The sequence below is a fragment of the Lontra canadensis genome, unplaced genomic scaffold (assembly GCF_010015895.1).
Source record: "Lontra canadensis isolate GAN:19392208 unplaced genomic scaffold, GSC_riverotter_1.0 scaffold7, whole genome shotgun sequence".
NCBI lineage: Eukaryota > Metazoa > Chordata > Mammalia > Carnivora > Mustelidae > Lontra > Lontra canadensis.
Window position 1 is genome coordinate 22,834,868 of NW_022631001.1, and position 21,402 is coordinate 22,856,269.

At 58.0% G+C, this 21,402-nt stretch overlaps 1 protein-coding gene across 2 annotated transcripts; it reads left to right on the top strand.

The window, feature by feature from the left end:
• The first annotated feature begins 104 nt into the window (after window positions 1-104).
• Window positions 105-19,990, top strand: WNT11 (Wnt family member 11). 2 transcript variants are annotated; one of them, XM_032853033.1, is made up of 6 exons: window positions 105-307; window positions 4,115-4,297; window positions 11,355-11,590; window positions 13,129-13,406; window positions 16,180-16,472; window positions 19,807-19,990. In XM_032853033.1, exons 2-6 carry the CDS (start codon window positions 4,215-4,217, stop codon window positions 19,979-19,981), a joined length of 1,065 nt encoding a protein of 354 aa, XP_032708924.1. In that variant the 5' UTR covers window positions 105-307; window positions 4,115-4,214; the 3' UTR covers window positions 19,982-19,990. The 2 variants fall into 2 exon arrangements, with proteins under 2 accessions (XP_032708924.1, XP_032708923.1); XM_032853032.1 differs by lacking the exon at window positions 105-307 and adding an exon at window positions 3,399-3,628 and having other exon boundaries at window positions 19,807-19,981.
• The last annotated feature ends 1,412 nt before the right edge of the window (window positions 19,991-21,402 follow it).

A 21,402-nucleotide genomic window follows, 5' to 3' on the forward strand; every position in this document is an offset into this window, starting at 1 on the left:
GCAGCCAGCTCCGGAGACCGTGCGGCGCGAGGAGGAGAGCTCAGGCGAGCGGGCGAGCGCAGGCCCCGAGAGCCCAACGCAGTCCTGTGCAGCCTGAGTCCGCGCTGCCGGCAGTCCTCGCGGAGCCCGAGCCGGCCGCGGTTCGCGGGGATCCCGGGCATCCTTCTGCGGCTGCCGCGTGAAGAGGGCGCCGTAGCCGCCTGCCCAGCCCGGAGAGCGTTCGGGGCCGCTGGGGGCCGCGCTAGCCGCTCCCCGGCCGGCCCGGGCAGCGGGGCACTCAGGGCGCGCCTGCCGAGCGCCCCAGGAGGTGAGCCGCGGCCGCCCGCAGCGCGCTGGTGCTTAGCGGGGACCTGCTGGGGCGGGGGCGTCCGAGTCCGAGGGGGACAGCACGACCCCGTAGGGCACAGACTCGCGGGTAAGCACATCAAGTCCTCCTCCACACCTCTCCTCTGCGATTCTCCGAGGAGTCTCCTGGAGAGCGCAGCCGTGGGGTGCCTAGGGGGCGCGGGCCTTCCCGGTCTGTATGCTGGAGGTTGCTTGTGCCGATTGTGCAGGTCGCTGCCAGCCTTCCCGGCCCCGTTCCCCCGATTCGACCCCTCTCCCTCCCACTCGGCCCGAGAATGAGGTCATGCCCGAGCCATCCCGGGGGTGGGGGACTTGGATCGTGCGGCTGGGCAAGAGGGTGTGTATGGCGGGGCGGGAGAAGGTGGCCAAAGGCAGAGAACTACTGCAGCTCCTACCAAATTGGGGTGGGGGGGGGTTGTTGGGGGCGGAAGCTTCGCTTTGAGACTGACTCCCCGAGGCGGCGGGGGAAGGGGAGAACTGGGACTGTTTATGGACCTGAGCTCCAGACTGGGGGTGGGGTGGGGAGGAGGAGAGCCCTGTCCCGGGACGGAGGCACATCTGGAGCCGCCATGAACATCTGGCTGAGTTCGCGCACGAGCCCCACACCTCCCACCTCGTGGTGGTGAGGTGTCTCTGTGACCCTGAGGGTCCTTAGGCTCTCAGGGTCCGGCTCCAGAGGGGTGGCAGGACGTATCCCGGGTCCTCCCACCCCACCCTTCCCTCTTCTAAAATAACCCGTCTTGCGGGTAACCGGGCGCGTCTTTCGAAGCAGAGCAGACAGATTTCGCAAGACTCCCCGCTGGGGTCAAAGCCGGGTTGTGGGCCCGGCCTAGCTTCGCGTCGCAGGTAACCTTGAAGCGGTCGCTCAGCGTCACCGGCTAGCAGGGTCGGCTCTTCCAGCTGCGCAGCCCGAGGCTTCAGGCCCGGCCCCCGCCGACTTTACCCGCGGCGTGGACACTCGGCCCCGAGCGCCGCGCCCGCTCCCGGCCCAGTGAGAGCTCATTCGGGTAGGGGAGGCTCCGCGTGGCCCCACCGGCTCGACTTAGAGGGGCGGCCGCCTTAGCGGCGGCGTTTCCAAGGACTTCCAGAGCCCAAGCCTTATAACCACCTGTTGGAGCGGGTTGCGACTACTGAGCTCACGGTGCACAGCCCAGGAGGTCACTTCTGTCGCCAGCTGCAACGGAGTAGCTTAGGCCTTAACCCCAGCGGGGAGGAGGCAGGGACAGCTTGTCTCTCCCAAAGACGCTGCGCTTTGACGCTGGCCCGCTACGCGCCTGGCCCCAAGGGAGCTTCCGCGCTGAGCCTGAAACAAGGGGTCGAGCCGTTCGCGGCTGACCGCGGCAAGTGGATGTCTTATACAACGACCAGCGCGGAGAGGGCAGTTACTCTACGCCTCATCTCATCCTCAGACGGGGACACCTGGGCCCAGGAAGAGGAGGGGACTTGCCCAAAGTCCCACCGCGCAGAAGGCCGCTGCGGATCCCACCTCGAACCCCGGCGTAGCGCCCCCTGGCGGGCCGGGGGCTAGGGGAAGCAAGTGCGTCCTGACCCGCCGCGCGCGGGCTGAGGGTGACCCAGCAGCCGGCGACGCTGTCCTGGACGCACTTACACGGGACAGGAATAATCCGTCAGGACTCAGAAGGCCAGGCCAGCGATGTCTCCCAGCGACGTGCAGGACTGGTGGAGTGAGAAGCCCGAGACCACCGGGCCTCTCAGGAAAGGCCTGGAGTGTCCGTAGGCCTGGGTCCCCGTTTGCTGTGACCAGGGCGGCCCCTCCTCTCCCTGGGCGAGTAGGGCTGGACATGAACCCCCCGCTGTGCATCCGAACTCTCCTCTGTCCGCGTGCAGTTCCTTCCTCCTCCTCACTCAGGAATGCAGGGCGCCTGGCGGGGGGGGGGGGAGGGTGTGGAGGGGAGCCCACGTTTAGGGACAAGGTGGGGGCGAAAAGAGTGACTGGAGTTTTGATCCTCTCCTCTCCCCCCATATCCAGCCGATATACTTCTCTTCCGCAGGAGTGTGGCAAACTTTCAGGGCCGTAAGACAAAAGGTTTGGATGCAGGCTGGGCGGGAGGAGGGGGCTCAGTTAACACTGAGAACCCCTCTGAGACCCCTAGCCTTGGACTCCATAAGTCTGTAGTGAGCGGCTTGGTGTTAGGCCCCTACCAGGAGACTGGGAAGGAGGAAAAAGAAACGTAATTCAGGGTTTCATCCCTGCCTTCTGGGTTGTACCGCAAGCTTTAAGAAAACAGTGCTATTTCATATCTGTGTGTGTGCTTGAGGCACACACGTACACGCACACACTACACAGGTATTCGTAACAGTGGAAACTCAGGCAGAGAGGGGAGCTCAAAGACCCGCAGGCTCCTGTGAGGCTTAGAAGACTTCGGGAGATGTGCGGTCGAGTCCAGTCCCTTGTTTCATACAAGGGGAAACAGCCTAGGGGAGGTGGAGGGCTCACCCAAACTCACACAGCCAGATGAGAACGCTCCCCGTTCCTCTCAAGCGCCCTCCTGCAACTCCCCGAGCCCTTTAGAAAGGAATCCCTTTCTTTGTCTCTGCTCCTCCCCAGGGGAGAGGGGCTTCAGAGTTGTATTTGTCTCCGCGAGAACGCCAAGTGTTGGTAAATTTGGGAGAAGCTGGGAAGGGAGTTAACGAGGTGAGAATGAAGAGAGGGGAGACCAAAAATGGAAAAAAAAAAAAAAAAAAAAAAGGTGTTGAAGAAAAAAAAAAAAAAAAAAGCCCGAGAAGCGGCCCTGCGACCTGCGGTAGGGCTGGGTAAAGGTTGCTCCGCGGCCCCAGGATGCCCCCTGGCGGCCTGAGGCGGCATCGCGCCGGCTCCGTGAGTAGGCTAAGCATTGGCTGGGCTGTCTCGCCTTGGCTCCCGCCTGGGCACCACCCGACCCTTCAAAGTAGGCGGGGCGCGGGGCGCTAGACGGGGACTTGCAGACTCCGGACCACTGTACAAAGACCTTTGGCATCTCATTTCTCATCGTCACCTTCACTGATGCCCGGAGCAAATTCCCATTTCCTGGTCTGACCATCAGCGAACTAACAGGACACCTAGGAGTAGAACACGGGGCATGGACCTGCCGTTCACTGGATAAACAACGCCGTTCCGCATCTCCGGGCCTCAGATTTCTCATTGTGAGATGGGGACAGCGATGGTACCTATCTCACAGGGTTGCTGGGAGGAGCAAATGCGATCATGAACTTCCTTTATAAAAGGCGAATTGTGTCTGAATCCCAGTTGGAATCACAGCTGTGTCCCTAGTTTACAGAGGAGGTAAACCGAGGCCCAGCTGGGAAGGAGAATTGCCAAGGCCCTCCCTACGAACTAGTGGCTAATATTTTGGAGATAACGCGTATTCTGGGCCCGCCATCTGCCCTAGCGCACGCCCGGCCTCGGCCCTGACCCCCTTCCTCCTCCCGTTTCCGTCCCTCACGAGGTATGTCTGTGCCCGGCTGCTCCCTCTGCCTCTGTCACTGACCGACCCTCTCCCTCTCTGGTCCAGTCCCCCTTTCCCTGCGCGCTGGTCCCAGCCTGGGGCCGCGCTAGGTGGACACGCCCTCGGCCGCGCTCCGGCGACACCTAATTTGAGCCAGACGCCTGCAGCGTCCCAGGCAGTGCGGGGCGGGAGGCGACGCCCGCCGCGCGCTCGGCCTCCCGGGCCGACCCCTCCTTTGTAATTTGAATAAAACGCCCCCCCCCCTCGCGGCCCCCGCCCTGCGCGTCGCCTTAACCCGCCGCTTTCGCTCTCCCCGACTGCAGGCGACGTGCGCGTAGGACGAGCGGCGGTGGCAGTGCGCGCTGCGGGACTTCGGTGCAGCTCCTCAAGGGTTCGACCCCGGAGCGCGCGTGCCGCGCCACCATGAGGGCGCGGCCGCGGGTCTGCGAGGCGCTCCTCTTCGCCCTGGCACTCCAGACCGGCGTATGCTACGGCATCAAGTGGCTGTAAGTGGGGACATCGGGTGTGGGACAGGAGGTTGGGGGCAGCGGCTAATGTGGAGGGGCCCCCGGTGGGGATCGGGTGAGCGTGCCCAGACCTGGGAGCAGAAGTTGGCTTGGGCTTGTGGACAAGTCACTCTTTTTAAGCCTCCTTTTACTACTCTGTAAAGTATTGTCCTTACCTCCCCGAGAGTTGGGAAGAAAGAGCGAGACAGGGCATGGGGAACGACAGAACTGCCTGGTCCTGTGCGGCTTAGCATTCCACAAGACCTCAACAGGGACAGATGGGAAAAGACAGTGTGGTCCACTGGCCCAATGGACAGGCTCTGTGCTGCTCTGCACCCCGGCCTGCTCAGTATCATGTTTCCTGTCAGTCTCCTGACCCTAGTAGAAGATCTCAAACAGTCCTGACCCCTTCCACCTGGGTGACCTTGGAGGAAGGGTTGCTCAACCTTTGGGAGCCTCAGTGTCCTCTGTCGAAGGAGGGAAGGAGTCTCTAGCTAACTCTGATCAGATGAGAAGCGGCTCATGAAAGAACTTGGTAAACTGTCAGATGCTGTGCACATGTGATGGGTGTTCCTTTGGATAGAAATTATTAATGGACCGGTAGGTGGGAGATGGAGTCTCTCTTCCATCTAGCAGAAGGGAGTGCCTGCTCTGGACAAGGCTGTGGGCCAGGCTGTGGAGGGGGGAGAGGAGTAAAACCCAGCCCCTTCCTGGAGGAGCTGCCTCTGGGCTGGAAGAGATAAGCCCAAGCCGTAAATAACTCCAAGTGCCTTAGGAGTGACCAGGGCAGTGGTGTGGGCGCCCCGGGAGGGGAGACTACCTGGTGGGAGGCACATACTTGGGACCCTGGGGTGATCTGTGAGCAGTGGTGCCCTAGGTTGGGCCTGAGGAGTCTCTGGGACTTTGGTGGGTGGGCCCAGTGGGGAGGAGGGCACTTTGGGTGAAGGGACTCTATTCTGAGTGGTGGGGACGCCCAGGACAGGACAGGTCTGGAGTCGGGGTGGGGTGGGGGCCACACAGATAAGACAGGCAGGGACAGATTATGGGGGCTGGGGAGGGGCTATGAGGAAGGTTCGTGGATTAGCTGCAGGACAGGGCAATTGTGGCTGGGCCGCCAGCAAACAGTCCTGAGGTCACTGGCCCTCCCCTCCCGGGGGCTGAGTTATCGATTAATTGGTGATTCAGGAGGGGGAACCCCATCTTCTTTCTTTTATTTCTTGTCTGCAAGGAGAAGCCTGGGTTCAGTGGCTTTTCTCAGCTGCTTCTGATTAGTTTTGTGAAACGTCAGCCACCTTCTCCTGCTGGTGCCTGGCACTGTGCCAGCTGGTGGGAACCTCTGATCAGAGCATCCGAGCCCTCCTCACCCACCACACCATTGTGCAGATAAGGCAACTGAGGTCCCCAGCAGGGGGAATGATTTGCCAGAAAGCACAAGGAGCGTCAGAGGCCAAGAAAGAGCCTTGCTCCTCCTAGAACGCTGTGGGGGATGCCACTACCATTCCCGTGCCAGTGGGAGAGCTGAGGCTCTGACAAGCCCGTGGCTTGCACGAGCCCCCCTGTGGCACGTGGCCCAGGAGGGCCTGGAATAGATGGCTAGCTAAGTCCAGCATCCATGCCGTCCGCACTGCCTTGCCTGGGCTGCTGCAAAGATGAACACAACTCAGTGTCTGCCTTACAGTGGCTCCTGTGCTTGGGCTAGATGGACGTGTCCAGATGTGAAGTGGACTTTGGGCTGTGTGCTAGGAGAGGGAGTGTGGGAGCCCAGAGGAGGGGCAGTTAGAATCCCATCTAAGGAAGGTGTCTTGGTCTGGGCTTCAAAGGGTAGGTAGGATTTCGATGGCCAAGGATGGAATGCAAAGCAGGCATCTCGGCAGGAGCAAGAGCAGGGACGCAAGTAGAGAGGCAGGCCAGTGCATCGTGGGGAAAGAGAGAAGCCAGAAATGGTAGGAGCTCCCTCATAAATCCCCAGACTCCTTCCAAAAGCTTTAGTTGCTTAAATTTGATAAGACTCTCATCAGGTCTGAGATATTCTTATCACTAGCGTTTTACAAATGAGGAAACTAAAGAACAGAGAGGTTCAGTTACTTATCCAAGATCACGCAGCTAGTTAATGGTGGCTGTGGGATCAGAACCCAGGCAGATGGGCTCTATTCACCCAAGCCCTGTGATAGTGGTTAAACCCTTGCTGGAGCTGAAGATATAAGGGGAGACTGGAGTGGAGTTTAAGCATAACAAACTCTGTGTGTGTGTGTGTGTGTGTGTGTGTGTGTGTGTGTGTGTCTTTGTTACATGCCAAGCTCTGTTCTGAGCACTTTTTTTTTTTTTTAAGATTTTATTTGAGAGAGAGAGCAGAAATGGAGAGGGGAGGAGAAGAGGGAGAAGCAGGCTTCCCGCTGAGCAGGGAGCCAGAAGTGGGGCTGGAGCCCAGGACCCTGGGATCATGACCTGAGCCCAAGGCAGAGGCTTGACTGACTGAGCCACCCAGGTGCCCCTGTTCTGAGCACTTTATGTATATTGTTTCATTTGAATCTCCCAGCCACCATGGGTGGGGGTTCTGCTGTCACCCCATTTGAATAGAACAGGAAATGGAGGGACAAGGAGCCTCTAACTCCCAGGGTGTCACAGTTAGTAGGCAGCAGAGGCAGGATGTGGAATTAGGGGGTCTGGCTCTGTGACTTTGTGGTGGCAGGGAACCATGAAACAGTGGGCCCAGGAGGCTGGGGGCTTGCCTAGGAGACTCATCAACCCGGGGTTGTCCCCGTGGTCCTGCTGCCCTGGGCTTTGGAAAGGGACCTGAAGGTGAAAAGGGCAATTGACACCAAAATTGAAACCAGATGTGGCTCGATGGCCCAGAATGCTCACCTGTTGGGAATCTGGGTCTCAGCCTGAGCTTTGCCAGTCCATTAGCCATGAGCCATGCCTCGGGCAAATCAGTGGTTTCTGCCTCTCTGAGTCTCAGCTTTCTCATCTCTAAAATGGGAGTGAAAGAGCCGTAGCCTGGAATCTGGGAAGCTTGGGTTCTGGCTTGGCTCTGCCCAATTGGCTATGTACACATCTGGGCAAGCCTTGCCCTTCCTTGGCCTTGGTGTTCCCACTTGTACAATGAGATGGGGACATTGAGGCCCAGCAAGGGCCAGTGACTTGCCTGAGGTCACATGTTGGATGACCGACTGAGCTGGAGCTGAAACCCCAGCCTCTGTCCCCAAGCCACTCCCAGGAGAACCCTCGACTCCCAGATGAAAGAGACCTTGGCCACCAGCACGCATCCTTGGCACGGACCCTGCTTGTGAACTCTGTTCCCTTGTGTCCTTTCTTCCACCCTCTCCCGCATGTCCCCAGCCCCTGATAAACCAAAATGTTTTCAATTAGGGGTCTGCTGCCGTGAGGTAAGCCGGAGGAGATGTCCAGACGGCTAACTCCCCTGCCTCCCGCCCTAATCCTTGATTACCTCCCCAAGGGGGACTTAGTTAGAAATGGTCATTACCACTAATTACCAGATGACCGCATGGCCCTCCTCTGGAGTGGAATCCGCTGCCTCCTGCCTCCAGATCTCCCCGCCTGCGTGCTGCGGCTGGCCGCTCCGTAAGCCCCACTCTCCCCCTCCTCGCCCACCAAGGCTCTCCAGGATGCTTCCTGTCTGTCCTCTGCCCTCCTTGGCGGTCTGGGCCTCATCTGGGGGACTCCTCACTGGGGTTTCCCTCCTAGTACCTCTTCTCACCGCTGGCTGGGGAGGCGAAGGCTGGGTGACTCTAGAGTGGGACAGACAGATACCCAGAGTGGCCCAGGTCCCCAGGCACCAGAAGCACAGAGAACCCCGCCCCACTTTGGAGCCAAAGCACATGGCACTCAGGAACTGGCTGTGCTGAGCTCCCCAGGGAAAGCCTGGGCCTTCGACTTCTGGGCTGGAGCAGGAGCCCAGGTTGCCAGGACTCAGAAGGCTGCCTTTCTGCTCCAGTGTCCACTGCGTGCTCCCCATGCTGTGCGGGGCATTTTCTCAAATATCTCCTATCACCCTTCCCATTGTGAAACAGAAAACTGGCACGGAGGGGAAGGAAGAAAGTTGGGCCAGGATGAAGAACAGAGCAGACTCAGGACAGGCTGAGTGTCGGCAGCCCCCAGCCCAGCAGAGGGGGACCCAGGAAGGAGATGCCAGGTCTGCGGGAGGATGGCATCGGGAGGAGACGGGGCATCTGGGCCGTGGAGCACCTTTGTGTCGTCCTCTGTACAAAGGGCAGGGCTTAGTCATCTCTCAGCCTGACCCCTCTGTGACCATGGGATAGGGCGTGACGCGAGAGGCTCTGTCAGCTGGGGAATGCTGTGCCTTCATGGGGTAGTGTGTCCACGTACTTGGGTGGTGGTAGCTGGGTGCAGGTGGGGGGCTGTACCGACCAGGAAACAGGCTGAGGGGATAGCATCTGGCTCTGTGTGGTCACAGCTCCTCCAGTCTAGGCTGCAGGAATCCAGACAAGAGGTTCCCTGAGCGGTCCTGGCCTAGACAGGCCTCCGGGGCTCAGAGGGCTGGGGAGGATTGGCTGGCTCAGTGTAGGTCATGAAACCATGCCTAACTTAGCTCTGCATCCAAAGCTACCAGACATTTCCCTGCTCATGGTTTGGAGGGTAGGGACAGGCCAGGGGTAGCAGTGAGGAGAAACAGCCTAAGATAGCCATGATCGATCTGAGGCTGGGCCAGGCCAGCCCGACTGCAGACACCAGACCGGGCCCACTTGTCTTGGCTCTGCTTTCTCTACTTTGGAGTGGTAGCATGGGTGGGGCATGTGGTGGAGAGTGAGAGGCAGAGGGAAACTGACTTATTAGAACCTAACGTAGCTCCTCTTACCCCACTCAGCCCCTCTAAGGCCTCTCGGAGTTCCCATTTTGTAGATGTTGCTCAGAGAGGCTCAGCAATTTGCCCAAGGTGAACAGCACACAGAAGGCAGAGCTGGAGCTAGAATCCAGGTCTCTGACTCCCTCTGGTCCCGCATTCACCCAGCAATAAGCAGAGGCAATCCCATGTGTGAGTGTGCCAGATGTTTTATATGCATTATCTTATTGAAGTCTTGCCTTGACCTTTTGAAGTGGAAATTGCCATTTTCTTATAACAGATGAGGACCATGAGGCCCAGAGAGGTTGGGTAGCTTACCCATGTCACACAGCTGTGCCCTAGGTTGGGCTCTTTCCTGGGCCAGCCCATGAGCTGGAACATCTGGGTCATCTGGGTTATAACTGTGGATGGGTTCTGTGTAGCCGTTAGACTCGGGGCTCCTTGGGGAAAGGATCTGTGTTGTGTTCGTTACCAAATGAGTTCAGGAGGAGTTGGTGCTTAGTAAATATTTCTTCCACAAGTAGATCAAGTTCATTTGTTCATTTAGGTACAGGAGCAAGGGGAAAGGTACTCCTGGGCAAAGACAAGGTGGTAGGGCAGTCCCCCTTCAGGGGAGCCAGGAGTCTGGTGTGTCCAGATGTTAAGGTCAGGATGCTGGAGAGGGGGCCCAGGTTTGAGGCAGACCTTGGCTGGTAGGAAAAGACCACCAGTTCAGGGACCTCCCTCCCTGAGTGCCGAGTGGGTGTGTCAGCTATAGGCAGAGCACAGGAGCCGCATTGAGTTACTCCCCCCTGGTAATGCTGAGAGGTTGCTGGCCTAGGAGAGGAGGCCAAGTGACTTGCTCAAGGTCACAAGGGAGAATGACAGACCCTGGAGTCTGCCCCTCCCTGTACTGTTCTTTCACACGGTACTACCTCCCTAGGCAGGGTCCTGGGTCCCTAGGGAGGGTGGGAGGGTGGTGTTCTGGGATCTTGGCCTCAGTAGGTCTCAGCCCTGACCCTGGTAGACTGCGGTGCTCACAGCAAGCAGGGAGAGCCCCCCAGCACTGTGGCTGCAGATCAGCATCCCCCCGCCCCCAGCCCCACTTCCTCCCGAGTCTCTGCTGGCTTGCTGAGGGCCAGCTGGCTCTGGGGCAGGGGATTAGTCTGTGCAGAACCCTTTAAGGCTATTGGGTTCCCTGTAGCGTGCACTTAGAGGAGGTGCCTCAGAGGAGAAATGTGCATCCAGGATGGACCCCTGCTCCTGCAGCTTTGCAGTCCCAGTACCTAGAGCCGGGATCAGGAAAGCTCCCCGGTCCTGTAATGTCATCTGGGTTCATAGCGACCCCCAGGCCAGCCTTTCCCAAAGCCTGGATGAGGTCAGCGTTTCTCAGACAAAGGCCTTTGTGCTAAACTGCCTCCAGAGTTAAACAAAACCCAGCCCGTTGCTTTGCTGTGGGACTTCTCAGGGCTTTTAAAATGTAAATGTGCATCAGTTACTCTCCAAAGAGGGACAGAGTGTATCAGGTTCCCCAAATGCACTTATGCCTGGATCCCTTTTTCCACAATGTCTCACTGGAACCCATTCTGGGAAATAGAGTTTGCAGGTACAGACACCTAAGCCCAGAAGAGTACAGTGATTTATCTAGGGGCACACAGCAAGTTCATGGCTAAGTGTAATCTATCACAAAATTGAGTGGCTCTTTAATCCTTTAATAAATTCCTTTCATGTGTGTGGGATTTTACAGCCCAATAAATGACTTTAATAATTAAACAGAGGGATGTATGGTAAGCTCCTAGCTCCTCCTGTGCATCTAGTAAATGCTCAGTTAATGGTAAGGATTATGGTGGGACTGTAATCATTTAGCACGCAGCGCGGGGGCCCGGCACATACAGGGGCTTGGCGGGGACTGAATGTTGAACAAGGAGTCATAATTCGCAGGAATTAAACAAGGAAGCGGGTGTGAGTGCTCTGTGACCCATAAAACGGTTTATTGTTAGGATAATGATAGCAAAGCCTAGGTAGGGAGGAGGTCATGATCCTGCATTATGAATGAAGGCCTGACCCAGAGAGGGATGGTGTTGTGCCCAAGGTCACAGGGAGTGGGAGTGGGAGGGTCTTTGTGTCTTGGTTTCCCAGCTCCTTCCAGCAAAGGCCCCCAACCGCATTGAGGGAAAGCTGGGACCATAGGGCAGGTGGCCTGTCATGACACTCTCTCTTTCCTCCCGCGGGTTGTTGTCCTCCGGCGGCATGCAGGGCGCTGTCCAAGACCCCGGCGGCCCTGGCGTTGAACCAGACGCAGCACTGCAAGCAGCTGGAGGGGCTGGTGTCTGCACAGGTGCAGCTCTGCCGCAGCAACCTGGAGCTCATGCACACCGTCGTGCATGCCGCCCGTGAGGTCATGAAGGCCTGCCGCAGGGCATTCGCCGACATGCGCTGGAACTGCTCTTCCATCGAGCTTGCCCCCAACTACCTGCTTGACCTGGAGAGAGGTAGGGAGCCAGCGTGGGCTGCCGGGGCTTGTGGCATGCGTGCAGGCGGGGATGGATGAATTCGGGCATACAGGTATGTGTGTGGGTAGGTGGGTGAACTCGTGGGTGGATGGATGGATGTTGATTTCTCTGCGGTGGGTGGATGGGTGCCTAGGTTGGGGGGTGGATGGGGGTGCGGAGAAGAATACAGGTGTGGATGGATGGGTGGCTGAATTTAATCACAGATATGGGTATCCAGGCATGAATTGATGAATAGGAATACACAGGGAGTGGACATAACAGTGTAGGGCTAGTACAAATGCGTGTGTACCCGAATGTGCAAGGAAAGGGTGGATGTGGCCCAGGAGGACAGGACAGCCCACCCTCAGCAGACAGGTGTGCACGGGTCCTTCTAGACAGAAGGGACTGCCGATGCTGTGAAATGCTCAATGAGAGGTAGGGGCTCCACTTTCAAGAGCAGGTGCCTTCTGGGGTAGATTTTGGAGGGGGAGGGTATTGATTGGCAGAAGGGCCCCAGAGGATCTAATCTCTCCCCCACACGGTAACAGTTAAGGTTTGTGGAGCACTTGACAAAGCTTCCTTCCTTCCCAAAGATTTGAACTCTAGAGCAAGCCTGTGAGGTGGGTGTTATCATTCCCACTCTACAGTTAGGCAAACTGAGGCTTGAGAAGGGGAGGTGACTTGCGTGGACCTAAGGCGAGAACACCCTCCAACAGAGGCACATTGGGCTCCGTCCGGATTGGTTTCCCGAGGCTGCTGTGACCAAGTCCCACGAACAGGAATTCTAACACCAAAGCTGTATTGTGCAGAGTTCTGGAGGCTGGAAGTCTGAAATCAAGGAGCCGGCAGGGCTGTGCTCCCCACCGATGACCCTGGGAAGGATCCTTCCTTGCCTCTTCTAACTTTTGGTGGTTGCCAGCAGCCTCGGTGTTCCTTAGCTTGTCGAAGCTTTGCCTTGATCCCTGCTTCTGTCGTGTGGGGTTTCCCCCGCCATGGGTCTCTGTATCCATGATTCCCCCTTCCCATAAGGAAGTAGTCATTGGAGTTGGGCCCACCCTGGTCCAGGACGACCACATCTTAGTTCCATCACACCTGCCAAGACCCTGGTTCTAAATGAGGTCATGTTCACAGGTACCAGGGGTCAAAACTTGGCCTTCTCTTTTTGGGGAACACATTTCAACCTCTTTGCACACTCATCTGCCCTTTGAGGCATGAGTCCTTTGAGGAGTAGCCCCTAACAGTGAGTGCAGGGAAACGGGGGACGATCCAGAATCGTGAGTGTGTGGAAGCAAGGGTGCCCATTGGGCTTTGTGGGCCTGCGGGGGGCATTTGCGAGCAAGTGTCCAAGTCAGCTGATGTATGTGTGGGAGAATGGGCAAACGACAGGTTCATGTCCCTAGTGTCGTCCACCTGGTTGTAGCCCCTGTCCCCTGCCAGCCCCACCGAGGCAGGCAGGGGCTCAGGACGGGGCCCTTAGGCCTGGGTGGGGTCCTGTCCCTGGGGTCACCAGCCCCAGCTGACTCAGCACCTCCCCCCAGGGACCCGGGAGTCAGCCTTCGTGTATGCGCTGTCGGCGGCCGCCATCAGCCACGCCATCGCCCGGGCCTGCACCTCCGGCGACCTGCCCGGCTGCTCCTGCGGCCCCGTCCCAGGTGAGCCACCCGGGCCCGGGAACCGCTGGGGAGGATGTGCGGACAACCTCAGCTACGGGCTCCTCATGGGGGCCAAGTTTTCCGATGCTCCTATGAAGGTGAAAAAAACAGGATCCCAAGCCAATAAACTGATGCGTCTACACAACAGTGAAGTGGGGAGACAGGTAACCACCCACCCCACCCACCCCAGATGGTTGTGCTTGTGCCAGTTGGCAAGGAAAGGGCCACCAGTGCGCCCTGATGGCAGGGGTGGCGGGGGGGGGGGAACGGGCCCCAATCCACCCACACCAATGTGCTCCCAGCCTCCTCCCCACCCTGTCCTGCTCTCCCCTTTCCAGATGCTTGGGGCATGCTTGTCAGGCTCCTCCTCCTCTAGTGGGTCCACCAGGATTTGAATTGAAAATGTTGGGTGGAGCAGAAGGAGCACTGAGCTAGGAGTCCAGAGCTGCGAGTTCCCACCTTCGCTCTGACACTAAACTAGCTGCGGGACGTTGGGCAAGTCACTTCCTCTCTGGCCTCGGTTCTTTCCATCTGTAAAACGGACGGGCTTGCTGCTCTCTAGTCCCCCTTGGCCGTATTCCTGAGGATCCTCCCATGGGGGACTTGGGCCTCGGCTGGGTGTGGGAGGAGGCGTGGGGAGGACTGTGGGGTGAGAGCCTTAGCCTATGGGGTGGTCCCCTTGGCCCTACCGGGGACTCCCACCCAACTCCAGAGCGCAGTGGGCCCCCAACATGTGTTACTCTCAGTATCTCCTTGATTCCTCACCTCATTCCGCAGAAGGTTGGGGTGAATGCGTAAGTAAATGAATGGACCTTTTAATTTTTAGAAAATTTAAAAAAAGAAACCCTTCATACCAATGTGAGCACCAGGCCCTATGGTGGCTGTCCTATAGTCCACAAAACCCACCCCCCAGTGAGGAGGCCCTGCCGTCTCCCTTACCAGCGGGGGGCCTGGAGGAGGCACGTCAGGTGCATGTGGCATCCCATGGTTGCCTGCGGCCTCAGCAGGCCCATCGTACAGAGGCAGCAAGGGAGGCAGAGAGAGCCTAGGTGGCTTAGCCAAGGACGCAGGGTGCGATGGAGCCCAGGTCTGTGGGACTCCAAGCCCAGAGGTTTCCACATCCTCCCCTCACTCTCTCACTGGTCTCTCTCCTGGAAGGATTCTAGGATGTCCAAGCCATATCTGGACAGTTGGGGAAACTTAGGCCATGAGACACTAGTGGAGACTGTAGCAGTGTCTGGCCAGGGACTCAGGACCCTGTCTCCCAATCCTGCCGGCCTGCCCCCATCCTTGGGAATCCCGCCCCCAGCCCAAGAGCCCAGCCTCACTCCTACCCACGGCCAGGCCTGAGCCTAATGCTGCCGGGGGCACAGCCATCCCCACACCATGCAGTCCAGACGGGCTCCTTAGCCTCACTGGGGCTGTCCCTGGGGCCCTGATGCCAAGGACCTGGCCTCCCTGGGGCCATCTGCAAAAGGACCCAGTCCCCTCCCCAGTGGCCACAGGGCTCATGAGAGTTAAACAAAATAGCAAACAGAGGCCCATGGCGGTGTCAGGAGGGTCAGGGCCCTTCCCACCCATGTGAGCTGGGGAGCTAAACGTAGTTACCTGTCCTCGATGATTCAAGAGTACCTGATGCCCTTGGGAGGTTGAATGTGCCCTTCAAGCAGGTTCATCTCATTCCTGTGCTCCTCGCAGGCTTTGCTGAGCCAATTCTGATTCTAGACCCAGTGGACTCCCTCATTCCCCACTTCCTGGCACCGGTGAAGGAGAGGAGCCCTGGGACCTTACCAGCTCCTGCACTAACTCACCGAACAATTTTGGGCAAGTCTCTGCCCTCTCTGTGCCCCAGTTTCCCCATCTTTCTAATGCAGGGGTAGACCCAGGGGACCCGTAAGCCTTGTAGCTCCACAGAGGGGAGGCAGGAGGGCTGGCCTGGGCAGAGGGATCCCAGCCCTGTGTGCAGAGAAGCAAGGGTTAAGATGCAAAACTGAACAGCCTACAGGAGACATCTGTCTTAACTCATGCCCCTCAGGTACACCTGGGGAAACTGAGGCCCGAGGAAGATGATGGGACAGAGTCATTTCAGAAGCCGGGGCTAGAGTGTCCCTAAGCCCCGGAGCCCAGGCCTCCCAGCTCCACCACAGTCATTAGACTGATTTTCAGACCGGGGTTAATTTGACTTTTAGAGTTTGCAAAACTGTTTCATTCGCGTCCTCTCGTGGAATCCCTGTGGCGGTTCTGCGGATAGCAGTTTCGAGCCTGCCCTGCACAGAGTAGGGCGGAGCTGCTGACCAGTGGAGGGGCTTGCTGGGGGTCACCCAGTGGTGGAGGGGAAGGGCCAGCCAGGCGAGGGAATGCGCTCCCATGCACTTACCTCCCGCCTCTCCACCCCCCACATCCTCATTCCTCCCCTTCTCTTTCTCCCCTTTCTCCCAGCAAACATTCAGTGAGCTCGTTTTGTGCAAGAGAAAAGCATGGAACAGTTGAAAGCCATGGCTTTTGGAATTGCCCTCAGACCTGAGTTCAGATCCCAGCTCCAGGATTTTCTAACTGTGCAAACTTGAGGTTGAGACTTGGCCTCTCGGAGCCCTTGCTTCCCCATTTGAAAATGGGGAAAGGAAGGCTACCTCTGGTGAAGGACTGTTGATGACAAAGCCATATTAAGTGCACGGGCACTTGGCATCAGTCATCTTTGCAAATACCACTCCTTCTTTCCTGTCCCTCCTAGCCACCGCCCAGGCTGGAGAAGGAGCTTAGAACCTATAACACTCCCCAGCTTTAGAGCCAAAAGCTCGCTCTCTTGAGGCCCAGAGTAGGCGATGATTCCCTGAGAGCACCCAACATGTGGGGGAGTAGGGGGTAGGCAGCAGGGTCCCCGGGCAGGCCAGGGAGGGGGCCCTGGCCGCCCAGCCCGACGCCGTCCCCTGTCTGCAGGCTCTGCGTGCCTCTCTGGAAATGAAGTGTAAGTGCCACGGGGTGTCTGGCTCCTGCTCCATCCGCACCTGCTGGAAGGGGCTGCAGGAGCTCCGGGATGTGGCCGCTGACCTCAAGACCCGCTACCTGTCGGCCACCAAGGTCGTGCACCGACCAATGGGCACCCGCAAGCACCTGGTGCCCAAGGACCTGGATATCAGGCCTGTGAAGGACTCGGAGCTTGTCTATCTGCAGAGCTCACCCGACTTCTGCATGAAGAACGAGAAGGTGGGCTCCCATGGGACGCAAGACAGGTAAGGTCCCGCTGCCACCTTGGCGGGAGGGCGTCAGCTCTGCCAACAGGCCCTGCCCCAGCTCAAGGCCAGCCCAGAGTCTCACTTCAGCTGACATCTGGGGGATGGAGTCCCTGCCTGGTTGAGGGAGGTGGCCCCAGAAGTGCTGAGCAGAGGTGCCGTGGTCCAAGTTCCCCCCCAGCGGAGCTCCTGGGAGGGGCCATTGTGTACCTTGCCCGGACATCCTGGATAGAGAAGGACCTGAGGCACAAGGGGGCAGCAGCCAGCCCACAGGCACGCAGGAGTTCTTCACAGAGCTGGACACAGAACCTGGGGAGCTGCTTTCTGGAAGGGCAGCAAGAGCAGGAGGTCTGGCTTATGGGCAGACCATGCTCCTGTATCCCCTGATAGGCACGCACCCACCTCCTGGGCCTCAGCTCTCTCTGCCCTTGGTCCCCAGCTTAAAAGCAGGGCTGAGGTCCCCACAGCTGGCCCCATCACCCCTGCTGAAGCCGGCTCAGGACAGGGGAAAGAAAGAACCAGGCAGGGGTGACCTATTGTGTGCCGGGCATGGCTGATGAGGAATCAGGGCAGCCATGTTTCCCAGAGATGGTTCTGGGGGGGAGTTAGTCCCGAGACGTTCTCCTAGGAACAGTCCTGCCATCAGATACGATCGGGAAATTCTCTTTGGCGATCTGCAAAGCACGAGGACATTTGAAAGGCTCGGAGGAATCCCACAGTAAAGGATCTGCCTAAGCCAACGTTTCCCAAAGGTGTTTGGCTGTGGAACTCTTTTATTAGGGAGCTCCTAATAGCATTCCACAAAACTAGTGTTCTGCGGGGTTAAAAGAATATTGAACCAGAGTGAGGGTGTCTGAGAACGTGTCTGGCACATAGTTGGTGCCTGGCCAGCATTTGCTTCCTCCGCAGCCCATGTTCCTGTCTCCAGGAGAGGGGGGCTGGCGTGGGGGGGGGGCTCCATCTTCACAGGCCAGGGCAGCAGGCTCTGCAAGGAGGCCCTGGCTCCCATCTGGAGGCCAGATTGAGGGGGGTCGGGCAGAGTGAAGATGGAACCAGGTTGGGCCAGGGAGACGGAAGGAGCGCAAGTCTGGTCTGAGACAGCCAGGCTGGGTGTGATGAGGAGGGGGTGGGGGCAGAAGGATTCTAGAACCCAGAGAGGGTGGGGAGAGCCTAGAGCCCACAGAGGGTCTCCCTGGGTCCATGGGGGGGATGTGTGTGTGTGTGCGCGTGTGTGAGGAAAGTACCGTTCCCACCCCGGCGCCGCAGTGTGCTCGCTGCGGGACCTTGAGCAAATCCCTTCACTTCTCTGAGGCTCGGCCTCATTTTCTGTGCAATGTGGAAGGGCTGCCGGCAGGCACCAGCTACACTTCCGAGGGCCATGTCAGTCCCATGGGAAGGGCTCATTAATGGTGCTCTCCCCTCCCCATCCCCTAGGCTGCCAGGCCTCTGCTGTCCCAGGGGCCCGCACTCTGCTTGCCTCCAAACCACTGACGCGGGCACCCCATCCCACAGCACCGGCTGCCTCCCTTGCTTTCTCTGAATGCCTCCCCCGACTTGCCACCAGATTTCCTGCCAGGCTCAGCTCTCAGCCATTCCTCTGAAGATGGGATTCTGCAGACATCTCTATGGGTCAGCTTTTTCAGCAGTTAACAACTGTAAAGTCTCAGTAGCTTGCAACGATAGACACTTTCCCATCTATTTATTACGTGAGGCTCTGGCAGGCATAGAGAGGGGGGAGAGATAAGTGGTTGGATTGTGACAGAGGAAAGCCCAAGGAGGAGGGGAGTCCTGAGGTGCTCTGAGCCAGCCTGGACATCAAGGAAAGCTTCCTGGAGGAGGGGGGAACATGAGCTCTGCTAGTTGAGGGGATTCGGGAGTACAAGGGATTGGAGGTAAATGAGCTTCATTAACTGTAAGGAGAGTGTGCCTGGGTGGCTGCTCTCTAGAGGCTGGCCCCCTAGCTGGGGACAGTGCCCTGCACTCCCTCACATCCAGCTTGGTGAAGGGAGGCCTCAGCAGCAGTCAGCATTCCAGTACCCCGGCCCTCTAGTCATGTTCCTTTCGGCGGCCCCTGCACTGCCCTAGGCTCCTGGATCTTGCTCTAAGTCCCACTCTCCCCAGCTCCCTTTCTTGGGCCCTACTACAGACCTTGTCTGGTTCTGGGGTTGGAGGGCAGGTTCCAAACATGGCATGTCAGGGATCTAGAAATAAAAATGAAACTCTTTCCTCTTCCTACCACCCTTTCCTGGAGGAATTGTCCAGAGACCTCCAGGATACGGCTGAGGGGCATGAATGGTGTTCAGTGACTAAGCAGAGTCAGCTTTGTTATGTGGCTTGCCTTGAGTCACACAGCCAGTAAGTGGCAGTGCTGGGATTTGAACCCAGGTCTGTCTGCCTCTGGGGCATGTGTTCTTCCTGCCGTTCCTTTCCGCCTGGAACTGCTGGCAGCCCCTACCTGCAGGCCACTGTCACCTCCTGACTCTCCTTCCCTGTGCCCCCTCCTTCCCAGCCCATGGCCTCCTCCCAGCCCAGATCTTGGCCTCTCTTTCTCCAGCCTCTGCACTTCCAGCCCTAACCCTTCCATCTGTTCTTGCCTCTTAGATTAGGTCAGGTCCTTTCCCTTTGCCCAAGCTGTTTGTTTTCTTTGCCCCCCCCCAAAACTCTTACCCTCTTCTCCGTCTTAGATTGCTGCATGTCTTACATGACACGGCCCATATGACCCTCCTCCAGGAAGTCCTCCCGAGCTCTCCCAGACCCCATGCTCACACCGTGTAACTCTGGGCAAGCACTGCTTGCCCACAGACTCCTCTGCCCTTAGCCGAGTCCATTACCATCTGTACAATGGGCATAATTCCACTGACCCAAGGATCCTGGAAGATAAAATACTGGAGGGAAGCACCTGGCACAGAGGGGCCGATGGTTGACAGAGGCTCGCTCTCAGCGAACAGCCTGCTGCCTAGTCACTCTGCCTCACATCCGTGTCTATTCCAGAATTATCTTGGGATTGTCCATGTAAACACGATCTTTACATTTGTTGCAATATAATTCAAGATCAGATATGAAGACAGGATCATTAGAGCGGTTTGAGGCTCCTTGCAGTATTTAGAAGTAGAAGGATCAGAAAACAAAACACCTCCAAGAAAACAAAACAGTCCCGTCATTCTGATGCGTGCCTATTAGAAATCTAGGGGAAAATGAGAAGTACCCTCTGGGGAAGGGATTAGTTATGATTCCCCTGGGGACCAAAACACCTTCCAAGAGTAGCAGAAATTAGCGGGAGGCTGGGGTCTGTGGCACTCTGACCACCCCGTGCTCTTCCCCGCCCCCGCCCCAGGCAGTGCAACAAGACATCCCACGGCAGTGACAGCTGTGACCTCATGTGCTGCGGCCGAGGCTACAACCCTTACACGGACCGCGTGGTCGAGCGCTGCCACTGCAAGTACCACTGGTGCTGCTACGTCACGTGCCGCCGCTGCGAGCGCACCGTGGAGCGCTATGTCTGCAAGTGAAGCCCCGTCCGCGCCCGGACCCTCGGAGCCCACCCCCCCAACCCCGCCCACCAGGCGTCTTGGACACACCCTGCGGAGGGGCCGTTTGGGGATCCGGGATGCCAGGCATGGGAGGTGGCTTGGGCTTTGCCTCCACTTGGACAGTGCTGGGGACAGAAGGCCTGGCCACCCTGGAAGGAGGGCCGGCACATCAAAGGAAACCGACTAGGTTAAAAATAACCGGCAGCCGGAGCAGGGGAGCGCCTGCGCCGCCGCCTTCCAGGCGGCTCTGAGAAGCCGGGGCCATGGGCTTGGCAGGACTGGGACGGACTTGACCTTTCACAGCAAGAGACACCAAGCTCCTGGGAAGGGGGCGGTAGGGTGGGGTGTGCCTGTCCTCCTCAGAATGTTCTGCAGACCCTGCCCTTGAGACGCCCCCACTGGCTGCCCCCAGGGTCTGAACCTGCTGGGCCCACCACAAGGAACCACTAGCTTGGGTTGTCAATGTTTTGTTTTTGTTTTGTTTTGTTTCTTCCTCTGGGATGTGGGAGCTACAGAAATATTTATAAAAACATAGCTTTTTCTTTGGGGTGGCTCGCCTCCATTCCTCTTTATATATTTTATATATATAAATAAATATATATAATGATCTCTATTTTAAACAGGCTTTTTAAGTAGCTGTATGAAATACGTGGGGAGAGAACCCCAACCCACCCCTGCAGTCTGTGGCCTCCTCAAGTGAACTTGGAAGGTGCTGGAGGCCGGGTGGGGTGACCTCTCGGGTTTCTAGGCAAGGCGGCTTCCGATTGATGTCCCTAGCCCCCCAGCTCCAGCCCTGATCTCCCCGTAAGATCTCTGGCTCAAGGGCGAGGACAGACGTCTTGAAACATAAACCCAGCTGGCAGATTCTTTGTTCCTCAGGGACACACGCAGGCGGGCGTGCAGAGCCTGGCTGTGTGGTCAGACTTGCTAAGCCAGCTTCCAGAGAAGACCTACCCCGGGGAGTTGGGGACGCAGACCTCAGGGAGGTAGTGGCAGACCCAGACTCTCACCAGCCCTGGTGGGTGTTCTGTGTGACTGTGGGGGAGGCTTCCCCTGCCACCCACCCATGCCTCAGTTTCCCCACTTGTAAAAGGGGGGGTGACGGAGATGAAAGTTTGTGGGTGGGAAAGCCTCCCCCCTACTCCCACCTGTGCCTGGGCCAGGCTGCCCTGGGTGTGGAGAGAAGCCCTCAGAGTCCTGTCCTGTGTCAAAAGTGGAGCCTCCGGGATTTGCTCTCTCTAGGGCGGCGGGGTGTGGGGCAAGGAGGGTCAAGAAGGTCACAAGCGTTTGGCTGGAGGTACCTCGAGTCCCTGAGATGGAGATGGAGAGAAGGCTGGGGCTCTTGAGACCTGGACATGTGGGGATTGTGAGGTTGATTCATCCCAAGTGGCACTGGTGGG

Bases quoted from the DNA above. Each gene is read 5' to 3' on its own strand.
- WNT11 (XM_032853033.1), top strand. From the start codon at position 4,215: ATGAGGGCGCGGCCGCGGGTCTGCGAGGCGCTCCTCTTCGCCCTGGCA. The intron at 11,591-13,128 runs GTAGGGAGCCAG...ACCTCCCCCCAG, and splicing joins CCTGCTTGACCTGGAGAGAG to GGACCCGGGAGTCAGCCTTC. The intron at 13,407-16,179 runs GTAACCACCCAC...CCCTGTCTGCAG, and splicing joins ACAGTGAAGTGGGGAGACAG to GCTCTGCGTGCCTCTCTGGA.